The sequence below is a fragment of the Caretta caretta genome, chromosome 26 (genome assembly GCF_965140235.1).
Source record: "Caretta caretta isolate rCarCar2 chromosome 26, rCarCar1.hap1, whole genome shotgun sequence".
In the NCBI taxonomy this organism is placed as follows: Eukaryota; Metazoa; Chordata; order Testudines; family Cheloniidae; genus Caretta; species Caretta caretta.
This window is the reverse complement of record NC_134231.1, coordinates 11,795,774-11,821,869: the sequence shown is the minus strand read 5'-3', so window position 1 is coordinate 11,821,869 and position 26,096 is coordinate 11,795,774. Positions and strand designations below refer to the sequence as shown.

General features: G+C 45.1%; 1 protein-coding gene across 1 annotated transcript in view; it reads right to left on the bottom strand.

Annotated features, from left to right (window-relative positions):
- Nucleotides 1-395: 395 nt before the first annotated feature.
- TGFA (transforming growth factor alpha) overlaps nt 396-26,096 on the bottom strand; it is a 41,646-nt gene continuing 15,945 nt past the window's right edge. The window contains exons 3-6 of the mRNA XM_048829209.2: nt 9,336-9,453; nt 7,247-7,396; nt 3,868-3,977; nt 396-795 (exon numbers count right to left, since the gene is read on the bottom strand). Of these exons, the coding sequence (XP_048685166.1) occupies nt 788-795; nt 3,868-3,977; nt 7,247-7,396; nt 9,336-9,453 (386 nt within the window). The 3' untranslated portion in view covers nt 396-787. The remainder of the gene's footprint in view (nt 796-3,867; nt 3,978-7,246; nt 7,397-9,335; nt 9,454-26,096) is intronic.

Below are 26,096 nucleotides of genomic sequence, written 5' to 3'. Positions count from 1 at the left end.
TTGTCTCCCGATGAAGAGAAATTGAATATCATCAGAAAGGGAAAGGATAGCCCTGGCCAGTCCATCTCGTCCTGTATTTCCCCTGCCCCAGATTTCATCTGGCAGGGCGAATGTCCCAATGGCCCCGGCAGCATAAAGGAAAAAAATCGCAGTCAGGCAAATAGGATATTCCTTTGAAAGGGCTGCGTTCTCTCTTTTGAAAAATGGAGACCTGCAACTGCTCCTCCTAATGAGTCAAATATGTAACAAATGCATGAACCAAAGACCCAGTCTTCAGGTACGTTCCATAAAGTCTCAAAGCAGGACAGATACCGACAGACAGCCAGTAAGCAATCTCCAACCTGGACTGTACACACTCCCCCCGCCACCCCCAATCGCTGGTGTCAAACCTACTTCCCCTCCCCCATCCCCCCAAATCATCACATCTACGTAAACATGAAGCTGACCCACGTGTCGTTCTCGTGTCCGAGTCTGAAGTCTCATAAAACAGTCTAAGATTCCATGGTGGTTGAGAGGTGGTCTACTCGTTACTTCATGGCTTCACATTGCATAGCCCCATGGAGATGGTGCCCTCGATTTGGCAAGGTTCTGAAAGCTCAGCCTATAATACAGGATGCATATGAAGAGTCAAGGTAATGTAGTGTATGCTTGATACTAATCCCACGCCAGAGCATTTTCTTCCATGGAAAAAATGTTCTTCTCTTGAATGGGATAGGCCTCCTTTATTATACTGCAGCAGTCCCATCTGGCCATGGCAATTAATATATTGGTCAGATCCAGTTCTCCTTCAGACCACTGCAGAATAAAAAACAAAAAACATACACCACACGGGTTAACCTACTTCCATGGGAGCAAACAAGGGCGTAATTTGGCTCTAGTCTAGCATCAGAAGGCAAGTGAGTCATAAGAACGGCCACATTGGATCAGACCAATGGTCCATCCAGCCCAGTATCCTGTCTTCTGACCGTGACCAGTGCCAGGTGCTTCAGAGGGGATGAACAAAACAGGGCAATTTTGAGTGATCCATCCCCTGTCCGGTTTCTGGCAGTCAGAGGTTTAAGGACACCCAGAGCATAGGTTTGCATCCCTGACCATCTTGGCCAATAGCCATTGTTAGACCTGTCCTCCATGGTTAAATACATTAGAAATTCCATTACAGCAGTAACCCAGAGGGGCTAAATAACTTATTATTTTGGGTGCCTAACTTATGGCATTTAAGAACAGTTAGAGGGTGGATGCTCAGCACTTTCTGAAGATCAGGCTGCTTAATTTGGGCAACCAAAATTACTCCTCAGTTAGTCAAATTTGACTATTTAGGGCAGGGAGTAGATAGCTCGTTTTTCCTTCTTGCTCATTCAAAAACATTCACTTTCAAACGACACTGCTGTTTCGGTGCCTGGTCGATGGAGAAGGGCTCCCTGTCTCTTTATGGAAGTCTCAGCACTCTCTCCTTCACGGTATGAAACGTACACCTCCCCTACGATGTGGAGCACCTGATATAGCCACAAACAGCTCAGGAGACCGCTCTATAAAGCCAGGACAAACAAAGGCACCTTAGCTGCTATTACAAATCGATCTAATACTCTAAAAGCAACGAAGAGGAGTACATGCTTTCTACAGAATTCTCAGTCTCCTTCGTGAGCGCGATGAATAAGTCAGGCTGACAAAGATAAATAATTAGAGCAGAGACAAAATTAAAGAAAAACAGGAAGAGATCCAGAATAATTCTGGCCCCTGCCTAGACGGTATGTCATAGGTCACCTTGAATTTATGGCAGCACGTGGTGCAAAAAACCCCTGCACTGACAAAGAATATGTTGTACCAAACTGCCAAATGCACAGAAGCTGGATTTTCAGAGATGCTAAAAATGGTTGCGATTTCTTCCAGTGTCATGGGAAATCTCTTGCAAATCAATGCTCATTTAGTGCCACAAATGGGACTGGTTTACATGCAGATGCCGTAGCCCTAAGTAGGCAGGCCAAATGGTTTGTAAATCAATTTTAAAGGGTGCAAAAATCACTCAGCACTCAAAAGATGCTTTACTATAAATTCAGATGGTCTATAAAAAGGGAGTCTGGGGAAATATCATATTTAGGGGGAGATTTTCAAAGGTTGGTTAGCTACCACTGCACATTTGAAATCTTCCCTCACTTAAATAAAATTTACTCATTTATTAGATTATATATTACTTCCCACTCTTTTGGCTCTTCAATATTTGCATTTCTCTCAGCATGGGGTCTAAACCAGCAATCCTTACTCACATGACCAGACCCAATGGGGCCTGATTCAGTGTTACACCAACTTCGTTTTACATCACCCCATTTGATCCTTGGGAATTAAAAATCTGAATTTTATATGGCAACATTAATGAAGTTATTTCACTGTATCTTAGGCAGTGTTACCTAGTGGGTAGGGCACTGAACCAGGACTCAGGGAATCTGGGTTCAACTCCCAGCTCTGCTGCTAGCTTGATGGGTAACCTTGGGAAGTCGCTTCCCCCTCTCTGTGACTCAGTTTCCCTATGTGTAAACTTGTATTAAGGATACTGACCTCCTTTGCAAAAAAGAACTTGGAGATCTATGGATGAAAATTGCTACACAAGAGCTAGGCATCACTCTACATCTTGGAAATGCCAGCTAAATTCACTTAAGAAACAAAAGTTGCTCAGCAGTTCTTACTTACCTGGTAAGTCAGCCTCCCCGCCCGCCCGCCCCCCACAAAAAAAGGTAGGAATGAAATTAAAAAAAAATTTCATGCATGAAAGGTTGATCTCAGATGCATTCCAAGGGGTAAACAGGACCATTCTAATAGACGACGCTGAAGGATGAAGTGTACTGATGTTCACGTTACCTTATGTGATCTCCAAAAGGACCCCATTGATCCTGCTCTCATAACTGCCTACTGCAGATATAACCCACTGGTAAGTGTGTTACAGGTTGTAGGCCTGGCTTGACATGAGTCAGACATGGGTGAGGCCTCATTTCTTGGGAGACAAGGTTAGAGAGGTAAATGGAACAGGAGGTTGGGAACAGAATGTCCACGCTAAAACTAAGATAGGTTAATGGGCCGGTAAGATAAGAGACCATGTCTATACTAGCTAAAATGAGGGGGAACACCCAGGGAGCCATTTAAAATGGACAAAATAAGCGTGGAATGTAAAGAGGAAGTAAAAAGTCACATGGACAGTGTGTGTCTAGAGCATACTATACAGGGATTGGTACCTCTGAAGTAGCCAAGCCAATCCCAAAACAGTAAATGCAACATCATGTGTACATGTATACAAAAAGGAAGAGGTTTTCTGTGTAAGTTTGGGTGTGTGGTATGCCCTATACCTATCCCCTATGCTTGAATCTGATCAACTCAGCACAGCTTTGCTGGAGATCAAAATAAAGATACCCGAGTGACAATCTGGAGTCAAACTGAGTTCTTGAGCAGCTGAATGGAAAAAAGGTCTCAGAGGGAATCCCACCATAGGTCCGCCCCTGTTCCCGATCCACCAAGGATAGGAGTCTGTTGCAGTGCTAGGCAGCCTTGACTCTTTAGCTCAAAAAACTGTAGCAGCTCATGCTTTAGCTGTAGAGATCCCTGGTTCAAGTCCCAGTGTGTTGACCAAGATGGTGGCTGTCACAAAAGGTTCCTTGGACCTTCCTTTGATGCATCTGATAATGGCTACTGCCAGGCTGCATGCATCACCCATGGGTATGGGGAGATACAAGTTAAAGAATAATAGACGAGGGATCGTTTGGACTTTGCCTGCTACTGATGCCAGCTAAATGGAACTCAGCTCCTTAGCAGGATCTTCATCTCCACGGCCAACCAATTTAACCGTTGGAAGGAAGCTGTTGCTACGACTGTTGTTCCTCCTACCTGTCTCTGAATGGCAACAGGAAGTTCCCCCCTTCAGGAGCCCACTGGGCTTCTCGTGTCTGCAGATGAAGGCTCGGCACCACTCACAATGTTTTCTTATCCGACAGCAACTGAAATGCAATTTAGGGCAGGGGTATTAGGATGGAGACAAGGCAAATAGCTTGTGCACAGGGAAGGAGGGGAAAAAAAAAACAACCAACAATGAAGAGGTCTTTACTGTTCAGCAATAACCATCTCAGCAACATACTGGGCTTAGTTCTGCTCTCAGCTACCCCCAGAGAGCTCCATTGATTTTAGTGAAGATGCCAATGCAGACTAACAGAGTAGAATGTGGTCCATTGCTTCTCTTTACGCGAACAAGAATGGTGGTGCTGAAGTCTAATTTGTACAGCTGCCTTGGGAAGCATCAAGGGGTGGGGGGGGGGGGGGGGGAGGAAGAAGGGGAGAAAAATCACACAGCATTCACTTCGCTTAGCACCGAAACGCAATTCCCCTACTGGGGTGGGAAATGACAGGCATTACTACAGCCCCAACAATGCTACATGAGAGAGAGTGAGTGTCTTGATGCAAGGACAAAGGGAATGCCTAATCATTGCAAAGCAACAGGGGAATTTAGATAGGCAAAAATGGGACACACTCACCCCTGGTGTAGCTCCATTGATGCACAGGAATGAATTTACATCTGGTTAGTTATCAGAGATCTGGAATTTGAACCAGACACTGGAGACTCAAAGCCCTACTCCTAGGAAAAGGGCCACGAGATCTTTCAGAATCTGGTCTAGACAGGAAGGGTGATCTAGAGAGGAAGGACAGCCTGACGACAAAGGCACCAGTCAGTGACTCAGGAGATTGGGATTCAATTCCTACTTCTGCCACAGACTCATTGTGTCATCTTAGATAAGTCACCTACTCTGACTTTGGCCCCTATTCAGGAAGGCACAAAAGCATGTGCTTGATTTTCAGCATATACTGAAATGCTCACCTGAATCAGGGCCTCTGTGCCTCAGTTTCCCATTTGTGAAATGGGGGTGATGATACTACTTCTCTCTCACCCTTGATCTAGAATGTAAAAAATTGACTGGCACTATGCATCTGTACAGATCCTATCGCAGCGTGATCCTGATCTCATTTGGGGCCTCTCGGGGCTATTTTAATACAGAGAAATAAACCACAAGCGCTCAGAAACTCTGGTTTAGACCTCAGACAACTGGAGGGGAAAAAAAGCCCTCAATGAATTTGGAACAAATTGTACACAGCGGCCAATAGCACCGATTGATGTGCTGTTGAAAGATTTATTTACATTTATAAGTATATATCAGCCATGAGAAAAGTGACAATTAGGGCAAGACAAACAAACACTCTGGCTTATTGCAGCTGTACTGACTGGTTTGTTCATTTGATCCCATCGTGAATGAAGAGTTAAGAGCTAACTGAAAGAAGAGTTAGGACATGCAGAGAGACTGTGAAGCAATATGTCTCGTAACACAAGACACTTGGGTTGGGAAATCAACAGCAACACTTACCTATTCCTTTAAATTACACAGTGAAGACAGTATTGTTCTCTTAACACACTCATGTTGCAACACGAGTATATTGTCCACCTGCCCTTAGAATGAACATTGAAGTACTTTACATCCATAGGGATGAGCTGTTCTGTAGAACTCCAGTTATTCACAGAAATGGGCATTGGCACAAATAATGTTTCTTGTATCACAGTAGCAACCAGAAAGCTTTCTGCCCTCTAAGAGCGCAGTACAGCGGTCTGCATTTCCCCTGCAACAGTTCCATTCACTAGCACATTAAATAGAATAGCGAGCTTCATCTCATGCACTATTTCGCGTGTTAGTCGTGGCATCAACTTTGGCTGGAAAAAAAAAACTAAACCAAAAAAAAGAAAAAAAACCCCACAAACCAGAGGCCCAATCCTATTCAGGGGCTCAGCACCACACAGGGTCAGGTCTAGAGTCAGCAGCTCCCATGGAAGCAATTTTCACAGTCTACATGCATAGGGCCTGTTCAGAGAAGAACCTGAAGGAGTCTAGTTAATGTAACCTACAGCTTCTTCCAGTCCTGTAGTATGCAAGATACACAGTTTAGATGCCCTTATGTCCATTTACTGATGTAAACAGGCCCCCTCTTTTATACCTGTGAATTTGGCCTATTTTGGTACATAGTTTTTATATTAGCTTCTCAGTTCATCCATTTAAATAGACAGCCTTAGAAGTCAGCAGGTTTTCAGACAGAAATTTTTCCCCTGGCACTGCACTCAAACATCCTACCAGTAAACTACCATTATGAGGTTCAGATTATTCTGTGTATAAATACCCCGGGTCCATCCCTTCCCAATTCCCAACCACGGCTCTGAAACAACTAAAAAGACTGCTTGAAAGAGAATTAAATTTAGGCTTTATATGGAACTGGGATGTATTAGCAGGAGTGTTGTAAGCAAAACACAAGTAGTAATTCTTCTACTCCATGCTGATTAGGCCTCAACTGGAGTAGTGTGTCCAGTTCTGGACCCCTCGCTTTGAGAAAGACATGGACAAACTGGAGAAAGTCCAGAGGAGAGCAACAAAATTTAGGAAAGGTCTAGAAAGCATGACCTATGAAGAAAGATTGAAAAAAATTGGGTTTGTTTAGTCTGGAGAAGAGAAGACTGAGGGGGAACCTGATAACAGTCTTCAGGTATGTAAAAGGTTGTTATAAAGAGGAGTTTCAGAGTAGCAGCCGTGGTAGTCTGTATTTGCAAAAAAGAAAAGGAGGACTTGTGGCACCTTAGAGACTAACCAATTTATCTGAGCATGAGCTTTCGTGAGCTACAGCTCACTTCATCGGATGCATACTGTGAACTGAATGCATCCGATGAAGTGAGCTGTAGCTCACGAAAACTCATGCTCAGATAAATTGGTTAGTCTCTAAGGTGCCACAAGTCCTCCTTTTCTTTTTATTAAGAGGAGGGTGATACATTTTTCTCCTTACCACTGAGGACAGGACAAGAAGCTATGGGCCTAAATTGCAACAAGGGAGATCTAGGTTACACGTTAGGAAACTACTCCTAACTAATCAGGGTGGTTGAGTACTGGAAAAAATGACCTAGGGGTGTTGTGGAATCGCTGTCCCTGGAGGTTTTTAAGAGCAGGTAGACAAGCAGGGATGGTCTAGAGAACACTTAGTCCTGTCTCAGTGCAGAGGACTGGACGAGATGACCTACCAAGGTCTCTTCCAGTCCCCCGTTTCTATGGTTCTGTAATGCGTGGTGGAACGGGACTTCGAGTCTGTGTGGATACTTCGGCACGGCTAAGACAAATCAACAGAATCTCCCTGAGACCCAGTAAAGTAGTAGTAAGCTGAGGCACAACAGCACGTAAAGCAGACTTACTGTATTAGTACACAGGCCACAATAAGGACGACGGACGCTACCACTGAAACCACTACCAAGGCAGTGATGGTTTGTTTCTTCTGATTGGCAGCTACCACTGCAAGGAGGTCTGCGTGTTCGCATCGCGTCCCGACAAACCCAGAATGGCAGCTGTGAAAAGAAGAGACATGAGAATTAAAAAAAGAAAGTGCCAAAGCCCAGGCGCCCCCAAGAAATAACGATCCAGTCACTGGTATTCTCAAAAGGCATTTGGCAGACAACCACCTCAGTCCCCTAGCCAGAGAATAAAGAGCGGGACAAAGACAGGCTAGCAATACTTCAAATGCCAATTAACGGGTTGATCCTGCAGCTTACGCTGGCAAAGTTCCCACTGAAGTCAAAGTAAGTTGTACCTGATCAAGAACTGCAAGGTAAAGCCCTGAGCACATACTAAGCCAGCAGCTCCTTGGCTAAGTTTTCAGGCCTCCAAAAGCCATCTAGCTAGGCTAGGTTTTCAGAATGCTGAGCCCCTGCAAATACCCATTTGAGTTATGGGACCTGCTGGGGGCACCACTGAAGATCAGGCTAGTAATTTAAGGTTATGTCTACGCTGCAGTTTAAAAACCCGTGGCTGGCCCTTGCCAGCTGACTCGGGCTCGCGGGGCTTGGGCTGCAGGGCTGTTTAATTGCCGTGTAGACCTCTTGTCATAAATATAAAGGGAAGGGTAAACCCCTTTGAAATCCCTCCTGGCCAGGGGAAAGCTCCTCTCACCTGTAAAGGGTTAAGAAGCTAAAGGTAACCTCGCTGGCACCTGACCAAAATGACCAATGAGGAGACAAGATACTTTCAAAAGCTGGGAGGAGGGAGAGAAACAAAGGGTCTGTGTCTGTCTGTATGCTGCTCTTGCCAGGGACAGAACAGGAATGGAGTCTTAGAACTTTTAGTAAGTAATCTAGCTAGGTATGTGTTAGATTATGATTTCTTTAAATGGCTGAGAAAAGAATTGTGCTGAATAGAATAACTATTTCTGTCTATGTATCTTTTTTGTAACTTAAGGTTTTGCCTAGAGGGGTTCTCTATGTTTTTGAATCTAATTACCCTGTAAGATATCTACCATCCTGATTTTACAGGGGGGATTTCTTTATTTCTATTTACTTCTATTTTTTATTAAAAGTCTTCTTGTAAAAAACTGAATGCTTTTTCATTGTTCTCAGATCCAAGGGTTTGGGTCTGTGGTCACCTATGTAAATTGGTGAGGCTTTTTATCCAACATTTCCCAGGAAAGGAGGGGTGCAAGTGTTGGGAGGATTGTTCATTGTTCTTAAGATCCAAGGGTCTGGGTCTGTAGTCACCTAGGCAAATTGGTGAGGCTTTTTACCAAACCTTGTCCAGGAAGTGGGGTGCAGGGTTTTGGGAAGTATTTTGGGGGGGAAAGACGCGTCCAAACAGCTCTTCCCCAGTAACCAGTATTAGTTTGGTGGTGGTAGCAGCCAGGCCAAGGACAACGGGGGGAATATTTTGTACCTTGGGGAAGTTTTGACCTAAGCTGGTAAAGATAAGCTTAGGAGGTTTTTCATGCAGGTCCCCACATCTGTACCCTAGAGTTCAGAGTGGGGGAGGAACCTTGACACCTCTGGTCTCAGGCTGGAGCCCAGGCTCTAGGATCCTGTGAAGTGGGAGGGTCCCAGAGCTTGGGAATGTCTACACTGCAATTAAACAGCCCCGCAGCCCAAGCCCTGCGAGTCAGTCAGCTGGCACGGGCCAGCCACGGCTGTCTAACTGTAGCGTAGACAGGCCCTTAGATAACTAAATATGGATTTAGGAGCCTAACTTTCGGCACCCAGGTTTGACTTTTTCCACCCCATCTTTGTGCCGTGAAGGACAAGGGGAGGTGGGTACTCTATTCTCGCTGAAAATTCCAGCCGGTGTGGTTTCCTCTTTGTGACTCCAAAGATAATGCAAAAAGTTATATGTGCCAGTTTGCAACCCAAGGGGGGATGCAATGGGTACTATCATGACCCTGCTGCCCTGAGGAACAGTGGATCACTTTCTCTTCAGTTTCACTTGTGCTCACACAAGCAAAACACTTTGGCACAGGAAGAGACTTACACACATGCTGGCTTCTCCTCTTGCACCAGAAACCTGCAGGTCCCGTGGAAGCAGAAGTGACTGTGGGAGTCGGGACAGTCGTTAAAATGGGAACGGACTGCAGCAGCCACTGGGGGACCTAGATGGGGTGGACAAACAACAAAGATACATTTTTAACTCCAGGTGTAACCCACACAGCTTCTGGGTGTGGTGTTTTGTCCCTTCTAGTGGCACCAAGGCCACTTAGTTAAATGAGTCTGCTCGAGAGCCTTAGCTAAGAGGCAGTTGGCTTTTAGTTCATGCCATAGAGGCTCACGCAGTAAGCTCCAGAGGCCCCAGGTTCGATCCCACCCACCGACGATCGGGATCGGTCAGCGTTACATGTGCATTAGACAAGTCTGAGACAATTCTCTGCCCGCAGGGTTGTGCTCAGCAATGATTTAGATTTCGCATGATGCAGAGTTTCAGGGGCACAGCACACAAGTGTTCATAACCCATACAGTAAAGCCCGAAAGAGTTTACTAGAAAAGCATTAACCTCTTTAGTGGGGTTTTTTCCACTCCAAACCACCCTCTAAACTTTAAATAGGTAATTGTATCCCTGCCACAGAATTCCACCAGATAGAAAAGGAGACCACCACTATAGTTCAGAAAACCCTATTAAGCACTGAAGATTTTTAAGAGCAATTTCTGTAGAACCCTCTTGGTTTTGCTAGACATATTCAAAGCTGTCCAGGAGTTTTAGATCCCGGATTCCTGTTCGTATTAATGGAAACTGGACACCCAAATCCTTTAGGTGGTTTAAAATAATCCCAGTGTCTCTCTTTAAGCAATTCTCCCATACAGGCAGGACCCTTATTACTATGAGATTTTATTTCTATTACTGTAGCATCTAAGGGTCCTAGTAACAGATCAGGATCGCATTATGCATGGTACTGTACAAACAGACTCCTCCATTGTGATTTGAGCTTTAAGATTAGCTTAGTGCTGGTGAGGGGAAGGGTGGGAGTGAGCCAACCAGAAGAAACCCACCCCCCCTCCAAACGAAGGAGGGGCCACAGAAACCAGGGTGCGCAACTGGCAGCATCAGAGAGAGAAATCCTCCATGGAGCCACAAGAGAGATGCCGCCTGGAGCAGAGTAAGATTCCCATGCCACCCTGCCAAAGGTGCTTCAAGTCTGTCTTGGAGGCCCCACCTCTGGGATGAGAGGGGAGTTCAGTCTTCATGGCCCAGCCAGCTCTTGGCCTCTTTGTTGAGGCTGCCAACAGAGGGTGCGTTTTAGCGACAGTGTGGTGGTCGTTCTCCATGACGGATGCTTACCCACGGAGAAGCAGACTAAATTCCCCATCTCCTTTCACATAGGCCAGCATGTCACCCGAGGAACACTCAGGCACTGCTAGGCTGGTCTGAGTAGGTAACTTAGAGAACAGAGCCCTTTGCCTCTATTTACCAATCCCTTGAGCCAACCAGACACCCTCCTCCATAGACTCCTAGAAACATGGGAGGAAGGGAAGAATTTTGTAGGAGAAGAGCAAATTCCATTTCCCTTTCCAGAGGCACCTCGCTAATACCCCTGCAGGGTTTAGATTTTTAAGTAGGTCTTTTGCAGTCCTGCCATTCGGATTGGTGTAGATGGGACAAAGAAGCTGCATCTGTTGACACCAAGCCTGAATTTGGCCCAGAAGCGGTCATGAAAGCGATCGAGACTGCAGGCTGAGGAAAAAGTCAAGAGAGACCAAAAGGAAAGGAAATTATCCACTGAGTGGGGGCTGGATTTGTTCTTCCAACCCTATGGAAAAATCAGAGGCAAGCAGCAGATCTGTTTAAGGGGCCCATAGTGGATCATTTTTTATACACTCACAAAATAAGCCTTTGTGGCACTAGAAGAATTTACTAAACAGCTTAAAACTTAAAGTTCTTAGCCTAGATGAAGTTGATGAATAATCAAAGACTCAGGTGTTTAGAGAGCACTTGCCAAAGATCCACTGCACTCTTCCATTTGTTTTCTTGTTACGAAAGCACCCACCACCACAAGAGCATGTCACAGAGATGATCTATATATAGATGAAGACACTCACAAGAAAGGGGGTCTGCTTTAAAAGGGACCTCTTCCACCAAGCGTGATGAACACAGCCAACTCAGTGCTGGCGATTCTATAGAATGAAACATTGTGAAGTCAAGTCTCAGTAGTAAGGACAAAGCAGAGCAGAGGAAGAGAAGTGGGACACAAGAATCCGTCGGAGAATACAAAAGCTTTCCTTCCCCTCCTAATTGCTACACTGTTTTCCATTTTGTCCTGTGCTGTTTTAAATTATCGTTCACAGCTGATACTGAAAACCAATATCCTGCTTTTGGATTAGCACTCTTAGAAAGCACATCTGATCTCCGTTGTTTCAAAGCCCGCTTCGGGTTCCTGTTTCCATACATTTATGTCGGGCATGGTAATTAGATCCACATCTCTCAAAAGCTCCAGGTCCCAGGGAGATTTTAAACAAGTTTGAGTGTTAATCAAGGATACTGTGGAAAGAAAAGGCTTTGTTCAAACCACGTATTCACATGAGGTGGCAGCAAGCAGCCTGGTTTGGTACTTGAGCAACAGTGGGCCAGTATTGCCATGTTGGAGACACTGGTCAGATTTCCAGCCCAGATTGTCTCATTACACGGGTTACAAGCTCGCCGTAGATTTTAGAGTCAGACTGGGCCCAAAATGATCATCTTGTCTGACTTCCTGTATAACACAGTCCTCAGAATTCCACCTAGTAATTTCCTCACTGAGCCCTGGGCAGGAGTCAGCTAAGGAGCAGGAGTGACTGTTTCAGCCCTACTTTCAGGGAAGGAGCATCCTCATCTCGGAAGAAGGGGTCACTGGTAACTCCATTGCTACTAGCAGCCAACACTGTGACAGTGGATTTTCTCAAAAGGGACAGATCTCCCCCAACTTTACTGGCATGGAGAAAAAGCACGGGCAAGCCTTTAGATGGAAAGCAAACCAAGGTCCACCAGCCTCATATCAGGATCAAGTAGATTGTATGACAGCTGGTTACCATTTTCGGAATCTGAACAAAAGACACACACAGATAAAGAGGTTGATCAAACACAAATGGGTCTTATAAAGGTACTACATACAGATTAGGACAGAGATCGGTTAATAGTGGTGTGCAAAGTTCATGTAAGTTATGATACATAACCAATGTAAGATATGTAACCAATGATAAAATAGGGTTTTCTTTAAAAAATGCAAACCCCTTATTGGCAGGCAAAGGAATGAATGGGCCACTGTACCGGACTTCTGAGAAGCAGCCTCACACAGTCAGAGGGAAGAAACATTACTTAGATTTTAAGCTTTTCAGAGCAAGGACTGTCTTTTTGTTCTGTGTTTGTACAGCACCTAGCGCAATGGAGTCATCTAGGATTAAGGCTTCAAGGCAGTGCCATAATACACATACAATAATAATAATTAGACTGGAATGGCAGAGAGAAGCTTACAATACTTAGTCCTGCCATGAGTGCAGGGGACAGGACTAGATGACGTCTCAAGATCCCTTCCAGTCCTACGATTCTCTGAATGGCCTGGACTATGCTGTAACAATTCTTTGGATAAATGGAGGACTTTAGAGCCATCAAACCAGCAGCTTTTGCCAACAAGCAATTCACTGAGCAGCAAGCAGCACAAATGGGCTTCTGAATGGAGTCTGGCCTGGCCTCTTTTAGCTAAAAGAACAGTGGATGTGATAAAACCGACCCCCTTCTCATGGCTCAGGCAGTACGGAACCCTGACTGTTTCTAATAAGGGCTCAGAGACAGACACACACACACACACACGATGCCCTGGGAACATCTGAACATGGAACTGAAACTTCAGAAAAGGAACATGGAACGAAAGTGCAGTGGTAGAGGTGGTCAGAAATTTTCGAGTGGAATGTGTGTGTGTCTGGAAGTGCGGACTCATTGGAAGCGGAACTTTAAAAAAAAAAAGTTTCTGAAAGAAAAAATTGGGGAGGGGGAGGAAGAGCTTTTTTGAAAAGGTTGAAACAGAACGTTTCAATTTTCCATGTCAAAAATAAAGACACAATCTTCTTTAATATAGTATAACATGAAAACAGAGTGAAATGTTTGACTTTTATCGAAGTGAAATGTTTCAACTGACCTGAAGTTTCATTTCATAGGAATAATTTCAAAATTTGTTCTTTTAATTCCGTTTCAGACTAAAACAAGATTCTGAAATCAGGGATTTTCCCGCAGAACAAAATATCCAGTTCCTGCCCAACTCTCCTCATTACACACTTATTATTATTTGTATTAGAATCATAGAAGATGAGGGTTGGAAGGGATCTCAGGAGGTCATCTAGTCCAACCCCCTGCTCAAAGCAGGACCAATCCCCAACACCAACTAAATCACCACAGCACTTCTCCCCTCAGAAGGGCGAGAGGCTAAATAGACTGAATCAGCAGAATACTTAACATCACATGAAGGCATCCGATGAAGTGAGCTGTAGCTCACGAAAGCTTATGCTCAAATAAATTTGTTCATCTCTAAGGTGCCACAAGTCCTCCTTTTCTTTTTGCGAATACAGACTAACACGGCTGCTACTCTGAAACTTAACATCACTGTGGCCTGGATTCTTCTCAAATGACTAGCAGTCTATTACAACAGGGCACTAGGTTTTAAGCAGCACAAGCATCCTTTGCAGTTTGGATGCTTCTCTGAAGCTGATCTAGGCTAATCAATCTGTCATGCTTCTTTTCTGTCAGATGATAAACCACTGGAGTGAGGCATTTAAAACAAATATTTTCCTCTTCTACAGTGTTCTCCACCTAGACATCTCATGAAAGACGGATCAATTAAAAAATGAAGAAAAATTATTCTTGTTTAAAAAGGTTGTTGAAAGAGGAGAGGTGGGGGGGAATCCTCAGCTGATGTAACGTATGTAGCTCCATTGAAGCATCAACATCAAAGGTTTTACATTGAGTTATGCCAGCTGTGGATCTGTCCTAGAGTTTACAGTTTAGGATTTTCTAAGGTGCCTATTTCCTTTAGGTGCTAAGTGAGTCAGTGGGGACTGTGGGTTCTCAGCACCTCTCAATTAGGCCCTAAATGTCAAGTTCGGCAGCCAAAATTAGTGGCTACTTGTGAAAATTTAGGCTTAAGTCACCTGCTGTAGATCACACTGAACATTCAAGGCAGAAGCTAGGAAGAGAACCCTTGTCCCCTCCACTCTGTTCTCCCTGCATTACCCACAAGGGCCTCCTGTCTCCCTTGATGGTAGCATCCTGGTTTAGCAAAAAAATCAGGACAGGCAATGCAGACCTGGATGTCATTTTACATTGATCCCCTCAATGGGGTGGGAAAATTAGCGGGTCCAGTTTTAAGCCATCTCCATCAACCCCCTTAATGATGAGCCACATCGCACATGGAGATTAAATGTAACCGCCCTCCTCCAAACAAAACTCCAGGACATCTACTCCTGTGTGTAATGGGAGCAAGAAAGGAGCAGTCCCTGCCAGGACACCTTTCCCCAAATGGGCCTTTAACTCCTTTGTAGGAAACAATGACTGAGGGCAGCTTCAGTTTACGACCTTGCCTCAAGAAGCTGCACCATTTGCAACTTTTATTGTTGTACCAGCCCACATCAAAGGGCTGGGACTTTCCTTTTGTTCCTCTGAACCAGAGAGCTTTTCCCATCCCAGTTACAACCATCCATAGATCAAGCCATTTAATCTTCTATTTTAGCTTCACCAGCTTTGCACCATAACAGTCTCCCCATGAGCATTCGCTGACCTTCTGCTTCAGGATTCTTTTGAACGGTGTTGCAGACTGGTAGTTCTGAGTGGTGGAACAAGGGCCTGCTGCAATGCTCTCGTCTATCATCTTTCAAATGGTATTCCATAGGTAGTTGCCACATGCCTCTGTAGGAACCAGTGGGGATAAGACGCATCTACTGGCCTTGGGAAAGCAAGACGTACAATGATCTAACGTGTTCACAGAATATCAGGGTTGGAAGGGACCTCCAGTCGTCATCTAGTCCAGCCCCCTGCTCAAAGCAGGGCCTACTCCCCAACTAAATCAACTTTAATAGACAGAGGTGAAAAAAGCATTGAGTACATTAGCTTTTTCCACATCCTCTGTCACTAGGTTGCCTCCCCCATTCAATAAGAAGCCCACACTTTCCTTGACTTTCTTCTTGTTGCTAACATACCTGAAGAAACCCTTCTTGTTACTCTTAACATCTCTTGCTAGCTGCAACTCCAGGTGTTATTTGGTCTTCCTGATTTCACTCCTGCATGCCCGAGCAATATTTTTATACTCCTCCCTGGTCATTTGTCCAATCTTCCACTTCTGTTGCTCGGCAGTGCCAGCTTTAAGCACATCCAGTACAGTTTCAGAGTCTGATTCCAGACACATTCGGCTAGCAAGGAGACAGCATTCTGAAGCGTCAGGAAATGCTCCCATTTTAACCAGTTCAAACAGCTGTGGTTGCAGCAAGACATGCCAGTGCGTGGTGATGCTCTTCTAAATCCCCACCACTGGGGAACATTCTATGCAATTCACTGGAACACTTTTTGCAAGATAAGATTTTTCAAACTTTTGAAAAGCAAAAAAACCACTAAACATAAACCTTCCCCAAGATAAATATAATTGGTATAATATGCACATCATCCCAGCTCCACCCCATCATCTGTCTTTCTCCTGTTCCCCTTTGCTTGTCTAGTACCAGCCTTTGTCCATTTACAAAGGCAGTGAAACACACACACACTCTCTCTCTCTCCCCCTTCCAGCTCTCCTGTAAAGGATTTTGGGATGCAGCTTGTAAAATGGACTCTTAAAAGAGAATGTCCTAATCGTGCCCTCTATGCAGGGAGGGCTATATTTCTGTGCAATGCTCCATTACTTCACTGGGACCCCAGGCACTTGTCTGGATACACCAGTGCAATTCTGACTGTAGGATGGAAGCTACCATCTGCATTTGTTTTATTGACTAAATTGCAGATTGGTAGCCACAAAACAGCTACCAGAAAGCTATAATCACTCGGAGGTTGCCCTCTTCCACACAAAGCCAAGGAACTACGTTAAGCCTTTGGCAATCGTACATTGCCACTGCTCACAAAACTCAGTATGAACATACGAAAATGAAATGAGCTATAGTGGCTAATCCACATGTATCAGTGTGATCACATCACTGACTGGTGTAAGGGAAATGAATTTGTATGGCACCCTCCAGAATCTCTTGCCACTTCCCTGGGTGGGGTTGGCGACTTTTATAGCCTTCTTCTGAAGCTGTGGTACAGATTGCGACTGGGTATGGTCTCAATCTCTTTTTCTGAGCTACTCTAGGAGGACTGGTAGCATAAATTGGCATGAATCCATCCTGACCTTTCCAAATTTCAACCATCCCATTCAGACCCTTTTCAATAATCTTCTCCCATACTTTCATCACATGTAACATCAGCTCAATTGGATGATTAGCACACGAATATCTCTTTATGTTTAAAAAGAAGCACCACCAAGCTTTTACCCCATTCATCAAGCATTTTCCCTTTAAGAACATGGAACAAACTTGTCAGATACTTGAAGCCTTCCTTTTCCAATGACTTCACCACATCCATTACGGCTTCATCTGGCCCAGGTGCTTTCTCCATTTCCTTAAATGCCTCTGCATAGAAAGGAGGGATTGAAATCTGTCATGATCCAGTTTGGCTTACATATCCTTAATTCTTCCATTGGGTTCTGCTCGTTCATCCCTCTTCCAAAACAATTATTTTGCTGATTGAGTCACCCTTCATTTGCAATGGAACCACATTCATTTAGAACGTAAGCAAACTCATTCAGATGCCCCGTCGTTTTCTCATTTACCTTGGTGAGTCTACAGATGGTCTTTTCTCTCCTATCCTCCTAGTCTGTATGGCTCATCACAGGCCATACAACACACTTTGCCTCCAGGTATGCCATCTTATCACTGCTGAAGCCACTGGCCTACCATTTTTCCAAAAGTTATCACTTCCCCCCCGCAAATAAATTTTTTAGCTCAAGGACTACACCACCAAGTCTCCATTCTTATCCTTCCCAGCACTAGACCCATAGCACATGAAGTCCTAGGAGCAATTTCTAGCAAAGTTGACTCCAGTTTGAACCAGTTGCCCTCTACGCCTCCTTGTGTGTGGTCAGGAAGTCTACACATGATTCAGTGTTTGTGAAGATTCTCTCATTTCCACCTTTAAGTTTCCCCCCACTTGGGGCCCTCTGGCATGCAGGGGTTCAGCTGCTTCTGAGGTCTCTGCATTCAGAAGTGCACCCGTCAGAGCCTGGGGGGTGGAGCTCAGAGCCAAGGCTCCAACTCATGCTTGAACATCTACACTGCTATTTTTAGCCCACTAGCACAAGCCCGAGACAGTTGATCAAGGCTTGGAGACTCACTGCTGCAGGTCTTTTTTTGCAGTGTAGACATTACTTCAGTGAGTACTTACAGTATCATAGAAATTAGAGGTGCAGAGAGATCTATCAGTGCATCTATTACATTGCCATAGGTCCAAGAAGAATAGAGACCTTCTCCTTTGTCCTTCACTTCATGTTCCACACTTTCATCCTGTAATTCTCCCCTCCTTTCATTTTCTTCTGTTCTGCTCTCCTCCACACAGAGGTGTGGATGAGGAGAGGATTGCCAGGACAGACTTCTCCTAGCCACTGACTCCACAAGTTTGGAAATCTAATTAAATACAGAGAGACTCAAGGGCTTGATCAGGGAAATGCAGAAGAGTCAACCCGCTTCAATGTCCATTTTCTGCTGTCCACACTGGCCTTTAAAACAGTGGTGTTGAAGTGTGGTGTAAACTAGGCTGTGGTCAAACTGGGTTCTAATGAGGGTCAAGCTGCCAATGTGATCCGAAACATTTTGGTGCCAATCACCTCTCCCCCTTCCCTGCTTCACAGTATGGTTCCAGCAGAACCTGGCCCTGCTTGGGCTAGACAGTCAAACTAGGTTTGAATCCAAGCTGCAATCATGGTGTTAGCTTTGGTGCAAATACCAGAGACATGCCAGAGCCAAAAGTTTCATCCAGATCTAAAACCTTCCCAAAGGTCAGGGTGCAGAGCTACATCCCAGGGCTTTGGACTGGCCCAATATATTGAGAAGAACCAGAAGCAAAGCTCAACTGCTGATTTCCAAATTTCTGGGGAGTCTACAATGGGCCTATTCTCTAGAAAGTATGCTCTGACCTGAAGATGCTGCAAAGTGCTCTGTGATAGCCAAAGATCCCTTCTCTGTGCACCTTTTCTCAGCACTCAAGAAAGCAGCCTGTCCACTGACAAACAATACTAAGCAATCGCATCAGTGACAGACAGTTTGTTGCAATTGTGTTGTAACGTTTGCATTGCCCTTGATGCTTCAGTGTTACAAGAATGCCCCAGCCGGGGAAAGAGTAAGAAAGGGGCTTTGCCTCGTTGAGCCTGCACCCTTGCAAAATGAGATCAGTGTGCCTACTCCAGGTACCCACAGCTGACAGCGTTCCCAGACCACCTCTTATGAGAGGGAGGAGCAGCAGCAGGAGTAGGAACATCACTGGGATGTATTCCAGCTCCCAACCACCTTTGCTTTTACACACCCATTTCTGACCTCCCTTCTGCCCCTGTTTTTAATTTTCCTTCCACCTCATTCTCCCCCTTCCAACTGACCCACAGCATGGCTGATTCCCAGAGTCTGGGGAAAATCCTTACAGTGGTGAGATCTTATTGAGTTTTCTATTTTCAAGTCCCCCCCCTCCCCCGCCAGGGGGCCCTCACCTTCCCCTTTGGCTGGGTCCTCTCCCCTCTTTTGCTGGTATATTCCCTTTCTTGGGACCTGATCCAGAGTCCACTGAAGTGCCTGGACTCCTTCCACTGATTTTGGATCAGGACTTTGGTGACCTCATTTGCACCTTTAGTTTTAAGCTACTCATAGCAATATAGGAACTGACCCACTAGAATAAAGACGAGTAGCCCACCCAGTCCAATAGCTGCCTTAGAGCAGCTGGTACCCGATGCTTCAGAGGAAGGCGGATACTGCTCACAATGAACAATCTGCACCAATGCCCCTCCACATAGGCAATTCCCAAATCTACCATTTAATCCTAATCTCCGGCTCCATTGGCTCAAACTCAGCGTACCAAAATAGGCTTAACATTGCTTCTTTCTCTCTCTCCCCCCACGTGGAAACCCCACTCTCCTCCTTGCCAGCACAAACTAAATCACAAATCCTTGGCATGAGCAGTCTGCTTGTACTGAGACCAGCCAGGGAAAATTCACCACTTCTAAACTATCTGATCCCTGCCTCTAACCCCCTTTCCCCCTCTGCAATAACTTCTCAGTCAGGGAATGGATTCCTCTCTCTCTCCTCCTGGATATTTTTTGTGGGTAGCATGATCAATGCAGCACATCTTACAACAGGCCACTTTGCTGTATGCAGTTTCAAGACCTTTCCATGGCTTCCCCTCTTTAGGGATTTCCACAAGTCACCTGCTCAACACTGCAAAGGGGCTTCCCATGACTGACATTGTTTGCATAGTGCCAAAGGGGCATATATGGAGAAATCACTGTCAAAAGATTTAATCAGAGCTGAATGTTCACCAGTTTTCCTCTAAGATCCTGAGACACCTAAAGCGGCACACATCCTGGTTTCTCTGGCAGATGGGTACCATAAGGCTCCGCTATGGATTATGACCTTGAGCAAATCACTGCTCTTGTGCCTCAGTTTCCCCATCTGTACAACAGAGGCTATTACTACTTAACTCATGGGGGTGGAGAGGATGAACCTGTTGTTGCTTGCAAATCATTTTGAGTTCCTCAGATGGAAGAGGCTCTTAATGAGCATAGCATTGTGATTAAGAGCAAAGGGAGACATTGCAGGGTTTAGAATAGAATGGGTCTCTTAGTTGCGTGATAACAAAAGCCTAATGCTGGCACAGGAACTACACGATCATTCCTTCGGCTCTCTCAGGTTCTTGATGAAGTAACAATTACCTTGAAACTACCTTTGACCAGCCCCTCAACTTGTGTAAATGAGTACAGCTCTATTGATTTCAGCTGATGGGAACTGAGGCTCAGGGAGGTGAAGTGACTTGCCCAAGGTCACACAAGGAGTTTGTCGCAGAGCCAGGAACTGAACCTGGGTCTCCCAAGTTCCAGTCCAATGCCTTACCCACAAGGCCTCTCTTTTTTTAAGATTAGCATCACTATATAAAAAAAGAGTAAAAGGAACAACCTCCCACTCCACAACGTAAGCCACTCCCTGCTTATTGCCATTAATAAAGTGAACTTAAAGATAAGAAATTTACAAAGGTTCGTGGTGGATTCTCCACCACTAGTAATTGTTAAATCAAGATGGGATGTTTTCCTAAAAGCTCTGCTCTAGCAGAAACAAGAATTAATTCAGGGAAGTTCTATGGCTTGTGTTCTGCCAGAGGTCAGACTGAATGACCACAGGGGCCTGAGACCAGAAGGAAATCTGGAAAAGGGTTTTGCATCAACCCATATCAGAGAAGGGCTGGAGCTGTGAAGTTCAGATCCAAACTGAAACTTGGTTCATGCCTCTTTCTAAAATTTAAAAACTGTTTTCTTAGTGAGATTCAGATTTTTGCTTTGCTAACGTCTGTCCCACAGCGAGATTTCACTGTGAGGCTACATAAACCCAGGGGCAATCTCTCCCCTCTGCTCAGAGCACAGAGTTTCCTTTTACACACACTTTTCATTCAGTTGGACTCCAAATCCCTTCAGCCTAGAAAGGAGGTTTTATTCCACGGCCAGGAGTGATATTTACAAATATAACTTCCAAGAGACACAAATGCCATTCAACGTGGCACTGGATAAATAATCAGGTATGGATGAATTGGCCCCTTACAAGCCCTCCAGAGTCCATCCCCCCCCCCCCCCCCCCGCGGCTTTGAACACAAGTAAACCATGAAAAAGAAAAAAAAAAAAAAAGACATCTGGCTTGTTAAGTCTCCATCATTCTGGCCAAAGGACAGGACAAACCCCCTACACATTTGCTCTATGCACAAGCTGTATTTCTTAAGCTTCAGAGATGCCAGAAAGAAAACGTTGACATGTTTGTAGCCCTTTTAAAACTCTACTCCAGCCCATTCATAAAACCCACTTGAGGTTCTGTCAAATGGGAAAGTTATCGGGAAAAGGGTCGGGGAGGGCGAGGGGGGAGAGAAAAGAATCGAATCATTTCGTTTTTCAGATTTCACAGCTTATTGTAGCAGTTTTATGAATGAAGCAACTGACCTAGCGTAAACTGATTTGTTACAATGCAAATCAGCACTGCCAACTAAGAGACCGTGCAGGAGCCGTAGTGCGTCTAATGCACAACATCCTACGGCTGGCAATTCAGTCCTTGGAGCCAGGTCATTATACAGACATTTCCATTTTTTCCCCTAGAAAGGCAGCTAGTGTCATCCTCCTTCAGCTGCATCGCAAGCAGGCAGACAGCAGACTCTAGCAGAGGATTCGTTCCCCACTGTGGCTTGCTTTTGTTCTTTGGCAGCTGCATTAAGGGGTTAGGGTGGCAGTGGATACCAAATCACCTGCCATGATTTCCAAAAGCAACTGGTGGTTTTGGGTGCTCCATTTAAGACCCTGCACTACAAATGTCCGTTGGTGTAATGCTCCAGAGTGATGCCGTTATACTGATCTAACTCCCAGTGTAGACAGTGCTATGTTGATGGGAGGGCTTCTTGCGTGCATCTAGCTACTGCCTCATGGGGAGGTGGATTAACTACACCTAAGGTAGCGTCTTCATGCTGCTCGCAGAGGTGGGTTTCTTTATGCCGACAGGAGAGCTCTTCCTCTTCGGCATAGAGCATCTTCACCAGACGTGCTGCAACTATATCGGTACAGCTGCACCTCTGCAGTGCCATATGGATAGACTTGGCCAGCTTGTCTACGCTTGGGGTTTTTTTTTTTAGAAAGTGTTCAGCACTCTCTCTCTCTCTCTGAAATTCAGAGCCCTTTATGGTATCTCCAGTTGGGGACCCAAACTGATAACTATAGGGCCTTCTTCCTTACTGAGAAAGCAATATTTTGAGAGAGATAGATATCTAAGAAAGCAAAACTCCCATCAACTTCAGTAGGGCCAGATTTTATCTATAATGTTTATGCATCCCAGTCTTTGGAAACCAAGGAAATGAAAACAGTAATACCTAGAGCTCTTTCATGAGTAGAGCTCAAAGCACTTTACAGAGGAAATCAGAATCATTGTCTCCATTTTATAGATGGGGAAACAGAGGCACAGGGTGGTCCAGCGGCTTGCCCAAGGTCACCGAGGAGGCCAGCGGCAGAACCAGGAACTCAACCTAGGTCTCCCAAGTCTCAATCCAGTGCTTTGTGCAGTAGGTCACCCTGCTTCCAATACCCATCTTCAGAGACCAGACTGAGTTTGCTCCGAAACACTGCCCATTGCAGAGCCTGGTACAGAAAGTCTGATTTCAGCAGCGGAAGAAAAAAAACCCCAAAAACTATTTCTGCTGTTCACCCACAGACATTAAAAAAAAGTGTTTGATTTCATGCCCTAGGAAAGAGTTAAGGGCAATGACCCTCAAACGGTCTATCCGATTATAAGAATAAACATTAAAAATACACACAGAGGTTGCAGAAAGGACACAACCTCTCATGCATCAGGGCACAGGCCAAACTGAAACTATTGGGAGTAGGTTATTCTAAACTGACTACTGCAGTCTTTCTTGCACCTTCCTCTGCAGCAGTTGGTACCAGTGTCTGCTGGAGACAGGACACTGACTAGACGGACCCTGGTCTGATCCGATATGGTCCTTCCTACATTCCATTTGGGATCTCCAATTGCACGCATGGTAACGTATCATCTTTGGGGAAAAAGAAAAGGAGTACTTGTGGCACCTTAGAGACTAACCAATTTATTTGAGCATGAGCTTTCGTGAGCTACAAGTTCGGATTTCTTAGTCTTGCCTAATGATTGATAAGGGAGATTTTCAAGGTGCCTAGCTGGCGACCAGTGGGAACTGGATGCCTACCGGCCGCCTGGACCTCTGAAAATATCACCCCCCACCCCTTAGGATTTCTTCTGTCCCATCATTTGTTCTCTAATGGCACAGAAAGGTACAGGCAGGCAAAAAAAAGCATATTCTGCATAAGCAGAGCTTTTCTAGTCACCGCTCACACTCGGCCAGTGTTTACTAGCTGCCTTATCTAACATGGTCTTAATCTTGGCTGTATTTTTATCCCCTTCCTTACCTGATTACTCATAAGTCCATTTAGCCTTGCTCTGCATATTTTCTGATCGCATCTACACTCACTCACTCTCGCTCAGAAGCCTGGGGCGACTCCGTGGAGCCAGCTATTGCCCAGCTCTGCTTTTGACTCCCACTGAAAGTAGAATTTGGTTCTTGGGCCTTGCTTGTCTCAAGCTCCCAGCTCTCGGGGTAGCCGTACGAGCACAAGCTTCTAGTGTAGATGCCAGTGCAGCTCATGCTGGTTTCAAACTGGGGTAAACCACACACATGGGAAGGCTGCTGCACCACTTCAAATTAGGTCTCTGCTGGGGGGGAAAAAAAACTGATTGTGAAATTTTTTGTAATGAAATGAGGATTTCCCACTCACTGAGTACAGTTTAAGGATTATACATTTTTTTGGGTAGTGGATGCAAGAATTCCTAGTGGCTGAAATGTACATGAAAATACTGTAAGGTAGATAGGTGTAAGCCAGGAGCAGCTTCACTGAAAATCAGTTGGGTTGCACAAGTGGAAAACAAAACAGGAGAATCATATTCATATTCCAATTCCTAGGCATAAGGGTTCCATTAAATTAATACAAAACAACCCCTGAACACCTTGTGCCCACTTACACTTCTTGTGGCTAGCCTGCCTGACCCTAAACGCAGGAAGCTGTTTTACCAACTGTCTGTGGTGGGGGCACACTGCAATCGCTGTTAGCTACGCACAGCTGCTGATGACCTATTACGAGGGACGAGCAAACCGTCCGACTCTGGGAATTTCAGCTAAGCAGCCTCCCCTCCCCCGCAATTCTGACTTGAAATCCAGAGTGTGCAAGTCTCACGCTCAAAACGGGATAGTCAGGATTCGATTTACCTGAGCCTTGTCCCTTAAAGTATCTGAAGTCTGCTGAGCGGCTCAGAGGAGATTGCTCTGGAAGGATCGAGCAGCAGTGGGGTTTGTGCAAGCTCTGCATGGGGGTTTTTTTTTTAAAATACCGAATTTAATAAAACACCAGTTTTTAAAAGACTTACGTTCCCAGCCTAGGGACAAACCCAGACCAGAATGTTCATGAGACCAAACGCTCGAGAGATTTCCAACCCTTCAACTGCGGAGTGAGGCAGCATGGCCTAGTGGATAGAGCACTAATCTGGGACTCAGTATACCTGAATTCTATTCCCAACCATGCCAGTGACTTGTTGTGTGACCTTGGGCAAGTTACTTTCTCCCTGTGCCTCAATTTCGCCATCTGTAAAATGGGGATATGGACACTGACCTCCTTTGTAAAATGCTTTGAGACCTAAAGAAAGAAAGATACTATGTAACAATAAGATGTTATTATTAATCGTCACCCTTCCTGAACAATGCTACTAATCCATTACCCAACAACAAACCCTGTTTGTAGGGTTTCTTCAGAATTTTAAGCTAAATAAAAACAAAACAAGCTCCTTGGGGCAAGGACCATCTTTTGTGTTCTGGGTTTGTACAGCACCTGGCATAATGGGACCTAGGCCATGACAGGAGCTTCTAGATGCTACCACAATACCAATGCTAAAATATGTATGTTCAAAATTTAGATGCTGATTTAAAGAGAGATTGATTGAGATTAAAAAAAAAAAACACTAAAGGAAAGATGTTCAATTGAATTTTACCTACAAATCAAGTTGTGGGTGTGAGGAGGAGGCCTTTACACTTTTACTTACATTTAAAAAAAAAAAGGGGGGGGGGATATTTCCATCAAACCCTCTTCTTGCATTCAAGAGGCAACATTTGTTTTTAAAACCAAAAACAGTCCCTCTGCAGCCCAACATTGCAGACCTGGTTTAGTGCAAATGAAAACAAAGTGGACTAGAAACTGACAGTACACCAGGTGAAACTGACTAGTCTGTTCTGGATGTCCACTTTCAGACCTCTGCAGGAAGTGAGCAGGTTGGGATTTTTAAGATCCCTTCAGTTTTAATAAGCTATGGCTGAGTTAGTAGGGCAGGTAAGGTACTAAATTCTTTCCCCTACTGCATTCCCTTGATATTGTGGCAGCGTTGATCCAGTCAGGGTGGAATTTTCAAAAGCACCTCAGTGACATAGGAGGACAAGTCTCATTTTCAAAAGCGACTTGGCACTGACAAGCCATTGACATCATTGTCGACCTGGGCTGGAAGGGTCACTGGGTATGTAGACATACCTTGAGTCACTTGGGATTCCAAGTACAATGCTCTCCATCCTCGCAAGGCAGTCCCCATAATAGAATTTCAGCCTACAGAATTGACCCCCTGATGTCCTGTCTGTCTCCCCTTCTGACCAAATGCTGCCCAGGCACCAGAGGGCATTTCCCCAAGTTAAAATTATTACTTCCATCACAGCAGCACCCAGAAGCCCTTACTAAGATCAGAGCCCTGCTGTGCGAGGTGCTGTACAGACGCTGCTCCAAGAAGCTGACAGACAGGACAGACAAGGTGGGAGGGCAAACAGAGGCACAGAGACATGGTGACACCCCAGGAATAGCACCCAGGTCTGCTGGCTCCCTATTGGCCACCCTGTGCTGATTGCACCAGGCTGTCACGAACTTTA